The 16,196-nt window shown below is 51.7% G+C and overlaps 1 protein-coding gene across 2 annotated transcripts; it reads right to left on the bottom strand.

Annotated features, from left to right (window-relative positions):
* Nucleotides 1-13,379: 13,379 nt before the first annotated feature.
* On the bottom strand, nt 13,380-15,915 carry LOC138808225 (interleukin-13-like). 2 transcript variants are annotated; one of them, XM_069994217.1, is made up of 4 exons: nt 15,784-15,915; nt 14,694-14,747; nt 14,386-14,493; nt 13,380-13,481 (listed from the first exon to the last, which is right to left on the bottom strand). In XM_069994217.1, the coding sequence occupies exons 1-4, from the start codon at nt 15,913-15,915 to the stop codon at nt 13,380-13,382; spliced, it is 396 nt and encodes a 131-aa protein (XP_069850318.1). The 2 variants fall into 2 exon arrangements, with proteins under 2 accessions (XP_069850318.1, XP_069850319.1); XM_069994218.1 differs by having other exon boundaries at nt 14,392-14,493.
* Nucleotides 15,916-16,196: the final 281 nt, after the last annotated feature.

Here is a 16,196-nt window from a genome sequence, read left to right as displayed (position 1 = left end):
GGTCATACATGCTAGCAGGCAGAAGAGGAGCGGGGCCGTCAGCTGGGGGGTGAGACCCATCAAGAGATCTCTATCGTCGGTGACAAATGTGAGGCGATTCGTTTATCAGGAGGCGCGAACAATGCAACTCTGACCAGAGATATCTCTATATATAGATTTAAAAATTGCTGAAACCGAGGGAAAATAAGTTTACATTGGAAATTTTCATTACACCAGATTGTCAGTCATTTGGCAGGGGTGGGGCCAATCAGCGCCTCTCTTCCAGGAGAAAAAAATGCCTCAGAGAAACAGGTAACATGTTCCTATGAAATCATACCAGTAGAAAAATGAAACCTTTTTTTTTTAAAAAATTAACTACAAAGTTAGAGCATAGGAAATTACACCATAATTTGGTCTTTAGATTAATCTTATCAGTTTAGCAGTTGTGCTGGCTTTTGCTTTTCATACAAGGAAGAGGCCACAGGTGTCCGAATTGTGTTACTACCATCTTTCCTGGGGAAAGATAGAGTAATATCAAGAAAATTTGACTTGCACATATTTTGACCTGGCTTCTTTCAAGTATGGGGTGTGTGGGGGTGGGCATCTTGGAACTCTCTCATATGGGAAAACAGAACCAGGGCTCTTCTCTCTTCTCTGGGTAAAACAACAGGCAAAGGTTCTCTCTCTCTCTCTCTCTCTCTCTCTCTCTCTCTCTCTCTCTCTCTCTCTCTCTCTCTCTCTCTCTCTCTCTCCCTCCCTCCCTCCCTCTCTCCCCTTCTCCCCCCTCTCTCTCCTCTCTCTCCTCTCTCTCTCTCTCTCTCTCTCTCTCTCTCTCTCTCTCTCTCTCTCTCTCTCTCTCTCTCTCTCTCTCTCTCTCTCTCTCTCTCTCTCTCTCTCTCTCTCTCTCTCATACTTGAACTTAGTACCTGATGCTTTTGCTCTTTGGCTAGTGCTCTACCAACTGAGCCATACCTGCAACCCCCAAAGTCTTCTCTTGTTCCAGTTTGTTTTTGCAGTTTGAGATCTTTGGGAAAAGGACAAATGATATCAAATTTGAGACCTAGCAGGCTCATAAGATCTTTACCAGTATATAGAAGCTTTCAAGATCATCTCTCCCAATGCTGAGAGAGAGAGAGAGAGAGAGAGAGAGAGAGAGAGTGTGTGTGTGTGTGTGTGTGTGTGTGTGTGTGTATTAGGGCTTGAACTTAGGGTTACCTGGGCAATGTCTCTGAGCTTTTTCACTCAAGGTTAGTGCTCTACCACTTGAGCCAGCCACAACTCCCTTTTCAGCTTTTTGGTGGTTCATTGGAGATGAAAGTCTCACAGACTTTTCTACCTGGCCTGTCTTCGAACCTCAATCCTGAGATCTCAGCCTCCTGAGTAGCTAGCATTACAGGCATGAGCCATGGGCTCATCCCTCCTCTCTGGGTAGAACTTCGTATCCTTTAACCAACCTCTCCCCCACCCTTCCCATTCCCCAGCAGCATGTCTGTGCCTGGCATATTTCACTTAACATCCCTAAACCTCTAGCTCATCTGTGTTGTCATGAACACCTGTTTCTAAGGCTGGATGGACTTCTGTATGTAACCCAGCACCTCCAGTTCTGAGGAGGGGAAGAGAGAAGCAGACAGCCGTGGCGGGGAGGTCCTCACTGGGGCTGTACAGGGACGCTGCTCTCCTCCTGCTCCCCACCCCCCTCCCCGCCATGACTTCTGACGCCACACTTGCACAGGGTCACAGCGCTGCCTTCCATAAGACTGCCTTTCCCTTCGTCCCCAGGCATAAGTCAGCACTCCTCAGACCCTTTCATTTCCCACCAACTGCTTACAAATTTAGAGTTCCTCGGGGTCCCCTCTCAAGAAAGAGAACTCAGGAAAGTGTAATGTAGAAGTAGTTGTTTTATTGGACAAGGATCTGAATGAGAAGCAGCCAAAAGACACAGAGACCCCCCTCCCTCCCCAAGCTGAGAACTCCCATCGTCATGGCCTCTTTAGCACTTCCATATGGGACAAAAAGTATTTTCAGACTGCAGGGCTGGGGGCAGGGGGTGGCAGGGAGGAGTCCCATCAGGTCTTGTGTCTGAGTTTTTCCTAGAGTTTCTGGAAAGCAAGGTTGAAGGGACTGTTGGCTGCTCCATTGAACCCAAACCCATCCTCCAGCCCCACTCTCCAGATCCAGGCCAGTCTCACCGTAGCCCCTGGTGTGGCCAGCTCTACCCTGAGGCATCTTGTTCAGATGTTAAACTCTTTAGGGGCTCACTAGGAATCATTGGGCTAGCATAAACTATCGGGACCCATCAGGAATATATATATATATATATATATATATATATATATATATATATATATATATATATTTTTTTTTTTTTTTTTTTTTTTTTTTAAGAAACACATATCCCTTGAGTGACTTCAGTTGATTCTCTAGGCTTTGTGTTGTGTTGGTAGGCTGGTGCTCTACCACTTGAGCCATGCCTCCAGCCTTGCTTTTTTGCTGCCTATTTTGGAGCTGGGTTCTCTTGATCTTTTCAGCCTGAGCTGGATCCAAAGTTTACTACTATATTCTAGGTCTCAGGCTCCTGAGTAGCTGAGATAACAGACATGAACCACCAGAACCTAGCTGAAGTTTAGTTTGTGAAATAAGCATGAGGTGTCTTCATATGGAGAAAGGGTAGAGCATTGAGAACTTTCAGCCTGCTCTGGTCAGACGCCTGGAGAGTCCAGTTAGGTAGGTTCTTGAGGGAAAGCTCAGGCATAGAGGAACAGGTACAGGAGAAAGACAGTTCTAGAGTATCTGTTGTAGTGGAAAGGCCTTTTGTGCACTCAGTAGGCATTTTCTGGGTGCTGCTCAGGGCCAGTCTGGACCAGAGGCTCTTTGGGCAAAGATGGCAAAACAGGAAAGGAAGATAATATGGAAACCTTTGGATCAGGAGCAGAATACAAGCTTGTTTGGCTTGTTTCAATAGTTGAATGAAGCCAAAGAAAAGGGAATCAACTTTCCTGAACATCAGGAACTGATCAGATTTCCTCAAAGAGTAGAAAAAGAGCCCAGTGGCCATGGCTCACACCTGTAATTCTGGCTACCCAGAAAATGAAGAGCTGAAGATTTTGATGCCAAGCCAGCCTGGGCAGAAAAGTCTGTGAGCCTCTTTATCTCCCATTAACCACACAAAACGAGCCAGAAGTAGAGCTGTGGCTCAGGTGGTAAAGCATCAGCCTTGAGCAAAAAAGCCAAGCAAAGGTCCCAGAGTTGAAGTCTCAGTACTGCCCCCTCCAAAAAAAAAGTAGAAGAAAATTGGGGTCATGTAGCCTCAAGTGATGGCACCATGGTGGCTGCACATGCAAGGGAGCAAGCAGAAGTTGGGAAAGCATAATTCTGCATTAAAGAAGAGAGCAACAGCCAGGCACTGGTGGCTCATGCCTGTAATCCTAGCTACTCAGGAAACTGAAAGCTAAGGACTGCAATTCAAAGCCAAATCCAGACAAGAAAGTTCATGAGACTCTTATCCCCCATTAACCACCAAGAAGCCAGAAGTGGAGCTGTGGCTCATAGTGGTAGAGCCACTAGCCTTAAGCACAAAAGCTCAGAGACAGTGCCTGGGCCCTGAGTTCAAACCCCATGACCATCCCACCCCCCCCCCCCCGCCAAAAAAAAGAGCAGTGGCGTCCAGGAGGCCCTCAATCCTGTAGGCCCCAAAGCTCAGGAGGGAACGTGAAGACGACACTGCTGGACTCTGTGTGTGGCAGGGCCCTTTGCTGCATGAGCAGCGCTGACTCCTCTGTCTCCATAGAGATCTTGTTTCTGGCCCTGGAATGCTTGGCACTCCACGAAGGGCAGCTGTTACCAGAGGTGAACATGGTGCATATGTGTCTCTCCCGGTGTGACCCTGGCATACCCCGTCTCATCCAGAAGCTGGGGGTGAATTAGGAGGTTGTGCTAGAAAACAAGTGCTTGGGCTAGGACTTGGTACATCATGAGTGCTAGTGACAGCATTATTATTATTATTATTATTATTATTATTATTATTATTATTATTATTATTATTATTTTGTCAGTTGTGGGGCTTGAACTCAGGGCCAGGGCACTATCAGTGAGCTATTTTGCTCAAGGCGAGTGCTCTACCACTTTGAGCCACAGTGTCACTTCCGGTTTTCTAGTGGTTAATTGGAAATAAGAGTCTCACGGACATCTTTCTCTTTCTTTCTCTTTCTTTCTTTCTTTCTTTCTTTCTTTCTTTCTTTCTTTCTTTCTTTCTTTCTTTCTTTCTTTCTTTCTTTCTTTCTTTCTTTCTTTTCTTTCTTTTCTTTCTTGTCAGTTGTGGGGCCTGAACTCTGGGCCTGGGCACTGTCCCTCAGCTCTTCAGCTCAAGGCTAGTGCTCTACCACTTGAACCACAGCGCCACTTCCATTTTTTTTTTTCTGCTTATGTGGTGCTGAGGAATCAAACCCAAGGCCTTATACATGCAAGGCAAGCGCTCTACCCCTGAGCCACCTTCCCAGCTCCCCTCATGGACTTTTCTGCCTGGGCTGGCTTGGAACCATGATCCTCAGATCTCAGCCTCCTGAGTTGCTAGGGTTACAGGTGTGAGCCACCAGCACCCAGTTGGTTGGGTGAAAGGCTGTGGCACTTCCTGTTTCAGGGACAGGCCATGGCAGGTTTGTCACATAGGCTTTTTCCCCACACTTGTCGCTCTGGGATGATGTGTCTCCTTTTCAGTCTTTGGTCCATATCTCTTTCTGTTGAGTCACAGTTGTGGCCATGGCTTAGGGGACCTGGAAAGGTGGCAAGATGTAGATTTTGCTGTGGCAGCTCTAGTCATAAAAGCACTTTCTGCTGGGTGCTGGTGGCTCACACCTGTAATCCTAGCTACTGAAGAGGCTGAGAATCTAAAGATCATGGTTCAAAGCCAGCCCAGGCAGGAAAGTCTGTGAGACTCATCTCCAATTAAGGACCAGAAAAGCTGGATATGGAGCTGTGGCTCAAATGATAAAGTTAAAACTCAAGGACAGTACCCAGGCCCAGAGTTCCAGCCCCAGGACTGGCACACACACAAACAAGTATCTTCCTCAGGGAGGTACTGGGCATAGCAGGTGCCAGCCTGGACCCTAGGTTTGGAAGAATAAGAAGAACTGTGTGCTACCTTTTTTGTTTTTGTCTTTGTCAATCCTGGGGCTTGAACTCAGGGCCTGGGCGCTGTCCCTGAGCCTCTCTGTACTCAAGGCTAGCACTCTACACTTAAGCCACAGAGCCTCTTCGGGCTTTTTCTGTGTATGTGGTACTGAGGAATGGAACCCAGGGCTTCATGCATGCTAGGCAAGCACTCTACCACTGAGCCACCTTCCCAGTCCTGTGTGCTGTCTTTGAGGTTTCATGGGAGTCCTGGCCATCCCCTCCCCAGGGCCATGGCTTCCCCCACACCTGCAAATTGCCCCATGATGGGGGAAAGACATCCCTCCCCAGCCCAAAGTACTGGGATGATGGCACCCCCATTTCTGCTTCCTCAGACCCTTGGAGAAGCCAGTTTGAATCGAGACTCAACTTTGGCCAAGTCTGAGACAACCTGCTGTGCGCACTCAAGCTGGCAAAGTCTCCAGGAATGGGCTAAGCAGGGCGGACACAGCCCGGCACCTGTCTCCCAGCAGCCAGCACCCGTGAGGGCCCAGGCCCCCTCCTAGTGCCTCCCGGGCTTCGGGAAAAGTGGGGACTCTGATGTAGGAAATAGATGGGGTCCCGTGAGGGGCAGGGGGGCTGGTAGGGTGTCAGGAGGGGACCACGGAGAGTGTGGCTGGGGTGGGACCGAGGTGAACACTGCGGATGGGAGTCACTGTACAGGAGAGCAGTGTCCAAGTGCAGGCAGGGGAATGGGGGGGCCTGGCTGGTCTGAACCCCAGCTCTGTGTCACCTTGGGAAAGTGGCCGTGCAGATGTGTCTATGTATAAACTGGCCTGGTAGAGCTGTGAAAGAAAGAACGTGTAAGAGAATCAAATGTTTGGCAGAGTGCCTGGCACAGAGCAAGCCATCAAGAAAAGCCACTTGTAGCCTAACTACTACTCAGGAAGGCTGAGACCTAAGGATTGGAGTTAGAAGCCAGTCCTGGCATTACAAACCCGAAAGACTCTTATCTCCGGTTAACTAGCATAACGGGAGAAGCAGAAGTATGACTTAAATACCTTCAGCAGAGAAGCCAGCATGAGCAGAGGTCGAGTGCAAGCCCCAGTGCCAGCGCGTGCAAAACCAAGCAAGAATGAATAAAAAGGCTGGGGATGTGGCTCAGTGGGAGCGTGCTTGCCTAGCATGCATGCATGAAGCCCTGGGTTCCATTCCTCAGCACCACATACACAGAAAAAGCTGGACGTGCCAGACTGCTAGCCTTGAGCAAATGAAAGCTCAGGGATAGTGCCCAGGCCCTGAGCAGTCCTGAGAGGCGTGGGGTGGCCTGGTCAGGTGCTGGATCACTGGGTGAATTGACAAGTTGTGAAATCAGTGGGAAAGATGGCTGTGAGCCCAGGGGACGGATGGAGATGAGAAAAATCAGGCAAAATGGAAGCCATTGTGTGTCCAGAACCTTTGCATTTGAGACCAATAGGCCTCATAATTCCATCTGGAGGGGGTACTCTGAGCACAGGCCTCAGCTCAAGGAACCCCAGCTCATCCAATGCAAACGTGCCGGCATCTAACCCGCCCAAAGCTCCTGCCTGGTCCATGTGTCGGGATGAAATGGTAGGGATGTGGTGGGGCATGGGGAGGGGAAGGCGGGTGATGAGGAGTTAGAAGCAAAAGGGCCATAAGGGAGGGAGGGAGGGAGGGAGGGAGGGAGGGAGGGAGGGAGGGAGGGGTGTGTGTGTGTGTGTGTGTGTGTGTGTGTGTGTGTGTGTGTGTGTGTGTGTGTGTGTGTGTGTGTGTGTGTGTGTGTGTGTGTGTGTGTGTGTGTGTGTGTGTGTGTGTGTGTGTGTGTGTGTGTGTGTGTGTGTGTGTGTGTGTCTGAGCTGTGACCTCCAAGGTGTCTACAGGTCCCACTCTTCTCCGGGGAGAGCTGAGGGTCAGGGGACACTGCTAGGCCCTTCATCTGCCCTGGCCCTGATCAACCCCTTCTGTGGACCAGGAACCCACCTCAGAGTCTTCTGAGTCTTTTGTTTTTTTGTTTGTTTTTTTGGTCAGTCATGGGGCTTGAACTCTGGGCCTGGGTGCTGTCCCTCAGCTCTTCAGCTCCAGGCTAGTGCTCTACCACTTGAGCCACAGCGCCACTTCCGATTTTATTGGAGATAAAGAGTCTCACGGACTTTCCTGCCCAGGCTGGCTTTGAACTGTGATCCTCAGATCTCAGCCTCCTGAGTAGCTAGGATGACAGGCGTGAGCCACAGGGCGCCTGGCTTCAAAGTCGTCTTCTTCTTTTCCATTTAAAAAATATCTCCATCCTCCACTGGAAACTGGGTGTATGCTTATTATAGCCATGTGGGAAGCCAAGATTAGAAGAAAGGAAAGAGTAGGCAAAATGAGAAATTGCTGTTCCTAGTGGCATCTGCAGCTCCCCAGGCTGGCAACATGGGGTGAGTGGAGGGGGTGGGGGGAAGAGGGGGGGTCACAGATCCCTCTGGGCTGAGTGTAAAGGGACACCAGAGCTGGCTGGGGTCTTTGTCCCACGAGAGTTTCAGAAAGCTCTGTGTCCCCCTCCTCCCCCAAGCCTGTTCACAGAGTAGCGCACAGCAGAGCTGACGAGATCTGCTATATTTAATTGAGATGCCTGCGTCACTCTGACCGCATAGCAGCCCCGGCCGGGCACGGCTGGGGAGTTTCTGAGTGTGTGACATGGTAAGAGAATCACTTTCCATCCAGAGAAGGCTCTGTGGAGGGGAAGGGAGAGAGAGAGCCACAGAAAGTGAGGTTGTAAGTAGAAAATTGCTTCTGGGGTTTCAGATGGCCTTGTCATGGCCCAGGGGGGGCGGGGGGACCCTCCCTGGCTGCTGAGAAAATCAGTTGTTCTGGGAAAGTTCGTTGCACACCCTGGGCCCTGTTGCTTTTGGGTGGAGCTGAGAAATGAATGAAGATAATGAGACCTCGTGTGACTTGTTAATGTTTTTTTTTTTTTTCCTCCCTGAGTTAAGATAGGACAGCCTGGACCTGTAGAACTCTGGTGATCCAGCCCAGGCCTCAAGCCCGGCTAGCCTCCATCTTTGGAAAGGAGTTGGTCCAAAGGAGGAGCAAGGGCTGGAGGTTGGCATATTGTGTCTGCTCACCCAAGAGGCCAAAAGATGCCTCCCAGCTGACCAGAAGGCCAAAGCGATAAGCTGATGGTTTTGATAAAGCCTGGCCTGCAGTCCCAAGGAAATGGCTTGGGGCCTTAGCCCCCAAGGCCCTGCCCCTTCTCAGAGAAAGCCTCGGAGTGCATTCTCACCCCCTCATCCTGAGCAGTACCGGTGATGGCTGCCGAGTTCACCAGAAACTGGCCTGTGGCTCTCAGTTTTTCACTTGCACCTTCTTCTAGTGAAACCTCACCAGTTCCTCTTCTTGTGAAACCTCCCAGTCTTGGGTTTCTGAAGGTATTGAGGGGTTCCCGGCCCTGGACCCTCAGCTAGCAAAGGCCTCTCATTGGCCAGGCATACTGACCTCAGCCCCCTTCTCTCTGGGCCCTGCTTGTGTAAGAGAGAAGCCACGTATGCCTGCAGAAAACTCTCCCGGTAACACTAGGGGTCCAGGGGTGGGAATGTGGCTTCGTAGTGAAGCCCTGGGTTCGATTCCTCAGTACCACAAGCCCAGAAAAAGCCTGAAGTGGCGCTGTGGCTCAAGTGGTAGAGTGCTAGCCTTGAGCAAAAGCTCAGGGACAGTTCCCATGTCCTGAGTTCAAGCGCCAGGATTGGCAACACAAACAAGCAAATGCTAGGGGCCTACCACCAGCTCTGCAGCTAACAACCTGACACTGAGGTCTGTCTCTCTCCCTCCTTCCTTCCCTCTTTCCTCTTCTCCCTTTCTCTTCCTCTCCACCCCATCCTCTTTCCCCTTCTCTTTCCCTCTTGCCACCAGCGCTGTAAAGCATCCTTCACCCTTGGGGGGGCCCTGTGCCCATTTCAGTTCACAGCTGGGGACAGTCTCCTAAGGGTGGTGGATGAGGGCTGTGGTGGTTGGTGCTGAGGATGTGGCAGGCTGTGGCCCCCTAGTGGTAGAGCCTGGCATAGCCCTCCCGTCCTCCCTCCCCCTCTCCCCCCTCAGGCGAGGTGCATCATCCCTCCACCCTCCCCGAGCCCAAGTCCAATGGGTGGGAAATGGTCCCTGGGGAGTTTCCCTCCAGCCGGCCCCAGTGATTTCGCCAGGAGAGCTGTCTGGCTTGTATTCTGCAAGACAGACTTACGCCTTGATCCGGTAGAGAGAACGAGGGTCCATGTGCGTGAGCACCGCTTTGCTGAATTCTTGGGTTTTGATTTTGTGTAAAGAAAAATCATTCCCCCTTTATAACTACCTCCTGGCTTTGAACTCCTAGAGCGGCCTCCACTGCCAGCGGAGGGGAGCGGCTGCAGGGCAGTGTCCCCCTTGGGGCCACTGGGGTTCCTCCTGATGCTAGTTCTTGATGTGGCACGGTTCCTGGCAGTCACTAGTCCACGTGGCTAGTTCCCTGCTGGCCACAGGCAGGACTTAGGGGCTGCCCTGCCCTTGGCATCAGCAAGACCCAGTCCCGCCCCCCTGTCCTGCACAATTCCGGCCCCCCTGCCCGCGGCACTGCCAGCCTCCGCTTCTCCCTTGCCTCTTCCCTGGGGGGTGCCCCTTCCCTTCCCCCCTCCCCCGTCAAGTCCCCGCCATGTCCCCAACTGTCACCCATGAGCTCTCACACCACAGGCCCTGGGCCACCGGCCTGCCGTTCAGAGTGCTTCACCCTTTGCAAAGATATCTACCTTTCTGGGCCCGCCTTCTGCTCTGGGCACTGAGCAAAGGCGCTGACGGGTCTGACCTGTAGCTGGCGCTTGCTGAGGCCTAACAACAAAGAAGGCAGAAGCTAAAGCTCCGTTCTGAGTCAGAGAGGAGAGAGTGTGTAAGAAAAGTAATATATGTCAGGTGTTGGTAGCTCACGCCTGTAATCCTAGCTTCTCAGGAAGCTGAGATCTGAGGATCACAGTTCAAAGCCAGCCCAGGCAGGAAAGTCCATAAGACTCTTATCTCTAATAAACCACCAGAAAACCAAAAGTGGCGCTGTGGCTCAAGTGGTAGAGCACTAGCCTTGAGATGAATTGCTGAGGGACAGTGCCCAGGCCCAGAGTTCAAGCCCCATGACCAAAAGAGAGAGAGAGAGAGAAAGAGAAGTAATATAGATGGGGTGTTTTTTTTTCTTATTAGTCGTGGGGCCTGAACTCTGGGTCTGGGCACTGTCCCTCAGCTCTTCAGCTCAAGGCTAGCGCTCTACCACTTGAGCCACAGCACCACTTCCGGCTTTTTTCTTATGTGGTGCTGAGGAATCGAACCCAAGGGCCTCAGGCATGCAAGGTAAGCACTCTACCACTGAGCCACCTTCCCAGCCCTCAGATGGGGTGAATTTGATCAAAGTATGTATATGCTTATATGTAAATACCACAACAAAAGATTTTTTTCTTTTTTTGGTACATCATGGGGCTTGAACTCAGGGCCCAGGTGCTGTCTCTGAGCTTTTTCCACTCAAGGCTAGCACTCTACCACTTTGAGCCACAGCTCCACTTCCAGTTTTTATTGGAAATAACAGTCTCATAGATTCTCCTGCCCAGACTGGCGTGGAGTACAATCGTCATTTCTCAGCCTCTTGAGTAGCTAGGATTACAGGGGTGAGCCACCAACGCCTGGCTCCAAAAGCTCTATTGTGCAGTTGATTTATGCACTAATTTCTTTAAAGCCTTACTCTCAAGTGAAGTCCACCTGGGGCCTTTGGCCTTAACTGCCCACTCCAGTGCTACATGCCTCTTTGTTCACAAAGGGGGTGATTGTGTACTTCCGGGTGGCTGGGGTCCAGGGACTGAATGGGCTAGTAACAAGGGAGTGACACTTGGACAGACAGGTGACAGTATTCTATAGGAGACAGTGTGGTCAGGAAGGTGGCTTTTGGACAAGAGGTGCAGAACAGTTAAGAGTATGGGCTTTCAAAAAACAGTGCCAGTGGCTCACACCTATAATCCTAGCCACTCAGGAGGCTGAGATCTCAGGATCTTGGTTTGAAGCCAGCCTAGGCAGGAAAAGCTGTGAGACACTTACCTCCAATTAACCAGCAAAAAGCAGGAAGTAGAGGTGTGGCTCAAGTGCTAGAGCTTCAGTCTTTTTTTTGGGGGGGGGGGAAGGGAGTCCAGTCGTGGGTCCTGAACTCTGGGCCTGGGTGCTGTCCCTCAGCTCTTCAGCTCAAGGCTAGCGCTCTACCACTTGAGCCACAGCAACACTTCCGGCTTTTTTCTTTTTGCTTATGTGGTGCTGAGGAATGAAACCCAGGACCTCATGCATGCAAGTCAAGTGCTCTACCACTGAGCCACCTTCCCAGCCCCTAGAGCATCAATCTTGAGCAGAAAAACAAGTGAGACCTCAGTACTGTAAGTTTAAGCCCCAGTACACACTCTCTGTCTGTTTCTCTGTGTCTGTCTGTCTCTCTCTCTCTCTCTCTCTCTCTCACACACACACACACACACACACACACACACACACACACACACGCACGCAAAGCTGTAATCATTGCTGCTCAGGAGACTGAGATCTAAAGATCAAGGTTCAAAGCCAGTCCCAGCAGGAAAGTCCATGAGACTTTTTTTTGTCTGTCATGGGGCTTGAACTCTGGGCCTGGGCGCTGTCCCTCAGCCCTTCAGCTCAAGGTAAGCGCTCTACCACTTGAGCCACAGCGCCACTTCTGATTTTCTAGTGGTTTATTGGAGATAAGAGCCTCACAGACTTTCCTTCCCCGGCTGGCTTTGAACCATCATCCTCAGAGCTCAGCTTCCTGAGTAGCTAGAATTATAGGTGTGAGCCACCAGCGCCTGGCTTCCATGAGGCTCTTATATCTAAGTTAATTACCAAAAAGCTGGGAGTGGAGCTGTGTCTCAAGTGGTAGAGCACTAGCCTTGAGTACAAAAGCACAGGGACAGTGCTCAGTCCCTGAGTTCAAGGCCCAGGACCACTGTACACACAACAAATAATAAAACAAGAAGGCTTTAAAGTGTGCTTTAAAGGGGGAGGCTGGAAGGAGGGGGACTGACAGGGAAGGTGAATAAGATCAAAGTATATTATATGCGTGGATGAGAATATCCCACGAAAACCCTCCAATCCTGTAAGTCATATATGCTAATAAGGAAGGGAAAGGGGAAGCCACCCTGCCCCCCACCCCCCTCCCCACACACACCGCAGGTGCCTTCCTTCGGGGGGCCTTGGGGGGAATCCTGAGATGTGGGTGATACAGACACAGCTGACCAGTCATCAGGAGATACCCGCCCAGGTCCCCATGTGCCCCAGACACCTCCTTAAACCCCGACATGCCCGCCCAGGCTTCCTCCCCTTTGCTGTGGGTGGCAGGCAGTAGGTGGGGGGCTTCCTCTAGGCGATCTGCCCTTCCCCCCTCCCCCCTCCTGCAGCCAGCCTGCCTCCTACAGAACACAGATCTTAGCCAAGAGCCAAAAGAAAAGGCAAACACCACCCATCAGGCCTATCTGTCGCCATCTTTATTTCAGACCATCAGTGTAACAACTTGGTCCATTCCCTGCCCCCCTCCTTCCCCCCCTGCTCCCCCCCCCAGTCCCCTTCCCCTTTCCATGTGGCAGGCCGGTGTTCCCATATATTATTTTACTCTTTGCTAACATATTTAATACTTAAACTTTAAATACAAGGACATGACAATAAATTACTGATGGCTGAGGGCTGGCAGAATCGCTGTTCTGTTCTCGCTCCTGCCCCATGCCTTGGGCGAGACCCCGAGGCCCTACATCCCCAGTGAGGTAGCAGAGTTGTGTGTACAGTAATAATTACCAACATCCACTGGCTATAGTGCTGGAAGCCCAGGTCTTGGGGCCTAGGCAGGAACGGTCTCCCCAACACCGTACTAACAAACACTCATTTAAATAACACACAAATAATGATAAATAAGACCGAGAAGAAATGGGGCCTGAGCTGTTCTCTGCCTCCCGCACCCATGGGTGAAGTGAGCCCCCTTCTCCCAGGACAGGACTGGCTGTAATGCTGTAGCTGGTTCTAGGACCCTAGTCCCAGCATGTAGAATCCTGGGCAGAAGACGCTGCCAGGCTGAGCCCTGGGCACCAGGAAAAGGGATGGGCTCAGTGGTGGCAGACTGAGATGCAAGCTCAGATGATCACCCCCCTCTTCTCCCTCCCCCGCCCCCCCCACCCAATTAACATCTGGCATTGAAAAGAGAAACATATTCCTGTCAGAAACATTCAGGGCTGGTCTCTGCCTGATGGCGTGCCTCAGTTGAATGTCCCGTTACGAAAGAGTTGTTTGGAATATCTGAGCAGGGTCTTTATGAACTGGGCCACTTCAATTTTGGTGTCTCGGAGGCTGGGGGCCTGCTGTAGGACAAAGGAGACATCGCATCAGTGGGACGCCAGGGGCTTTCCAGGGAGCATCTCAGCATACGCATCCAAAAAGTCCCCATCTGGTGGCTGTCACTACCCGTGTGTGTGTGTGTATGTGTGTGTGTGTGTGTTGAACTCTGGGCCTGGGCGCTGTCCTTCAGCTCTACCACTTGAGCCACAGTACCACTTCTAGTTTTCTGGACTTTGCTGCCTGGGCTGGCTTTGAACCGTGATCCTCAGATCTCAGCCTCCTGAGTAGCTAGGATTACAGGTGTGAGCCATTGGTGCTGGGTTCTGTAAGCTCTTTTTGCTCAAGGCCAGCGCTCTACCACTTGGAGTCACAGCTCCCATGATCAGCGTTATTTGATAGTGAATTGGAGATAAAGACTCTCACAGACCTTCTTTTTTTTGGGGGGGGGTCTGGTCGTGGGCCTAAACTCTGGGCCTGGACGCTGCCCCTCAGCTCTTCAGCTCAAGGCTAGCGCTCTACCACTTGAGCCACAGCGCCACTTCCGGATTTTTTCTTTTTTGCTTATGTGGTGCTGAGGAATCGAACCCAGGGCCTCAGACATGCAAGGCAAGTGCTCTACCACTGAGCCACCTGCCCAGCCCTCTCAGACTTTCGTGCCTGGTCTGGCTTCAAACCGTGATTCTCCTATCTCAGCCTCCTGAGCAACTAGGGTTACAGGCACAGGCTTACGGGTGTCCAGCTTTCATTACTTGTATTTTACAGATATGGAAATGGAGGCTTAGCTATGAGTCAGGAGTCCTAGACCCACAGCTCTGTGAGTTCCTTGAGGGGGGGGGGGAACCATGGGGATGTTTAAGCCTTGTTCTCCTAGAAATCCAATCAGGCTGTGGAGGGGGGAAGAGGGGGAGGAGTCGGGTGGTAAGGGACACTCACCCCAGTGGAGGCCTTGTGTGTGCAGAGTCCATTCAGAATCTTCTGGGTCTTGTGGATGGTACTGCAGCTGGAGTTGGTCAGGGCCGCCAGGGCTGCGCAGTACTGTGGGGGAGAGGACCACGGTGGGGGTCAGGCCTGGCTTCAGGGAAGCCGCCTTCCCTTGAGAGGAATCCAGGCCGGAGAGGCCTGGTGGAGGGAGATGGGTCTGGGAAAGCCAGTGAACAGGTGAATGGGGGTCCAGGGATGCCAAGCCCAAGGCCCACAGCTCCCGTGACCTCACCCCAGGGGTTCCAGGTCCTTACCCCACCAGCAGTCAGGTTAGCACTCCACACCATGGTGCCATTGCAGAGAGGCGTCTGAGGGAGCAAAGAGACCATGAGCAGGGCACCAGTGACAGCCCCAGACCGCCCCAGGTTCCCCGAACAGACTGGGCCTACGTCATCCCCAACAGCACAGGCCTGACAGTAGTTAGCCCTCTGAGCCCCAGCTCTTGTTCTGCTTCGAAGTCTGTGTGTGTGTGTGTGTGGTATTAAAACTGACATAGGAAAATAGAGTGACAACTGGTAATGGATAAGGCTTATTCAAAGCTGACCATAGCCACCAGCAGGATGACTGAGGCTATGACGGTCGGGGCCACTGCTGGCCAGAACCCCTCCAATGAGAGGTGGTATTGAGTTTTAAGATCGCCAGTGCTCGAGTGTCAGCCAGGCCTGGGTTTCAATCTGGCCCCTGTCAGTGATCCTCACCGAACCTTAGACAAACAGGGCCAGATGTCTGACTCTGCAGGTGTTAACACTGGGTCTGGTGTAGGATCAATGCTCAGATACCCACTGGGGAAGCAGAGCTGACCCTATAATAAATCTATTGAATGGGCTTCATTAAGACACTGAATGGCTAGCTGGCCACCGGGCACCCATAGCTCATCTGTATAATCCGAGCAACTCAGGAGGCTGAGATCTGAGGATCTCAGTTCAAAGCCAGCCCAGGCAGGAAAGTCCAGGAGATTCTTATCTCCAAGAAACCACCCCAAAGCCAGAAATAGTACTGAGGTAGAGCGCTAGCCCTGAGCTCAAAAAGCTCAGGAACAGGTGCCCAGGCCCAGAAAACCCAAAGACACTCTGTTGGCAAATGTCAAAGGGCTCAGGGAGGGGGCTGGTCCTCTTCCGCTTTCCTCCTTTGAAGAGTGATTGAGTTACCAAGGCTGGTAGGGAGGGCAGGTGGTCTCTAGTGGCATGGGAGATTCCCCTCCCTCAGACCCTTCCCTTGGTCCATCCATACAGATCCGTTTCTAGACTGGCTTGTCTTCCTCCCTCCTAGCCTGCCTAGTCCCCCCCCACCCCACCCCTGCTCACAATCTCTTTCTGAAAGGTCCCCAACCAGCCCCTAACTCACCTTCTGGTCTTGCGTGATGTTGTGTAGCTCCTCAATGAGTTCCTTCAGAGCCACCAACATGGGTGTGGAACTCGGGGCCGCGAGGCCACCACAGCAGGTAAGAGCAAGGATCATGATTACCAAGAGTGCCATGAGAGCCAAAATCAACACAGCAGGGCTGAGGAACGGATGCACACCATAAGCTGCCCCAGGCTGGGTGGCGCTTGTGGCCTTAGCTTCTGGGTGGCAGCTTTTATAGGCCCGAGTGGTGTGACGCTTCGCCGCTGGTCTGCTCTGTCGGGCGCTATCTACAAACCACATCTCTACTCATCTTGATTTTTTACTTTGTGGAAAATCCATCATATAAAGGGGGGAAAAATGTGATTTTGTGGATTTACTGAGAAGGGTCTGGGGGCAGTTCCCAGGATCCAAAT

The sequence above is a fragment of the Dipodomys merriami genome, unplaced genomic scaffold (genome assembly GCF_024711535.1).
Source record: "Dipodomys merriami isolate MVZ:Mamm:240054 unplaced genomic scaffold, mDipMer1.0.p SCAF_447, whole genome shotgun sequence".
NCBI classification, from domain to species: domain Eukaryota; kingdom Metazoa; phylum Chordata; class Mammalia; order Rodentia; family Heteromyidae; genus Dipodomys; species Dipodomys merriami.
The sequence above is the reverse complement of the archived record's forward strand: the minus strand, read 5'-3'. Positions and strand labels throughout refer to the sequence as shown.

Excerpts from the sequence above, each read along its gene's own strand:
- LOC138808225 (XM_069994217.1), bottom strand. The coding sequence starts at position 15,915 with ATGGCACTCTTGGTAATCATGATCCTTGCTCTTACCTGCTGTGGTGGC. Across the intron at positions 14,748-15,783 it reads ACATCACGCAAGACCAGAAG|ACGCCTCTCTGCAATGGCAC; the intron begins GTGAGTTAGGGG and ends TTGCTCCCTCAG. Across the intron at positions 14,494-14,693 it reads CTAACCTGACTGCTGGTGGG|TACTGCGCAGCCCTGGCGGC; the intron begins GTAAGGACCTGG and ends TCTCCCCCACAG.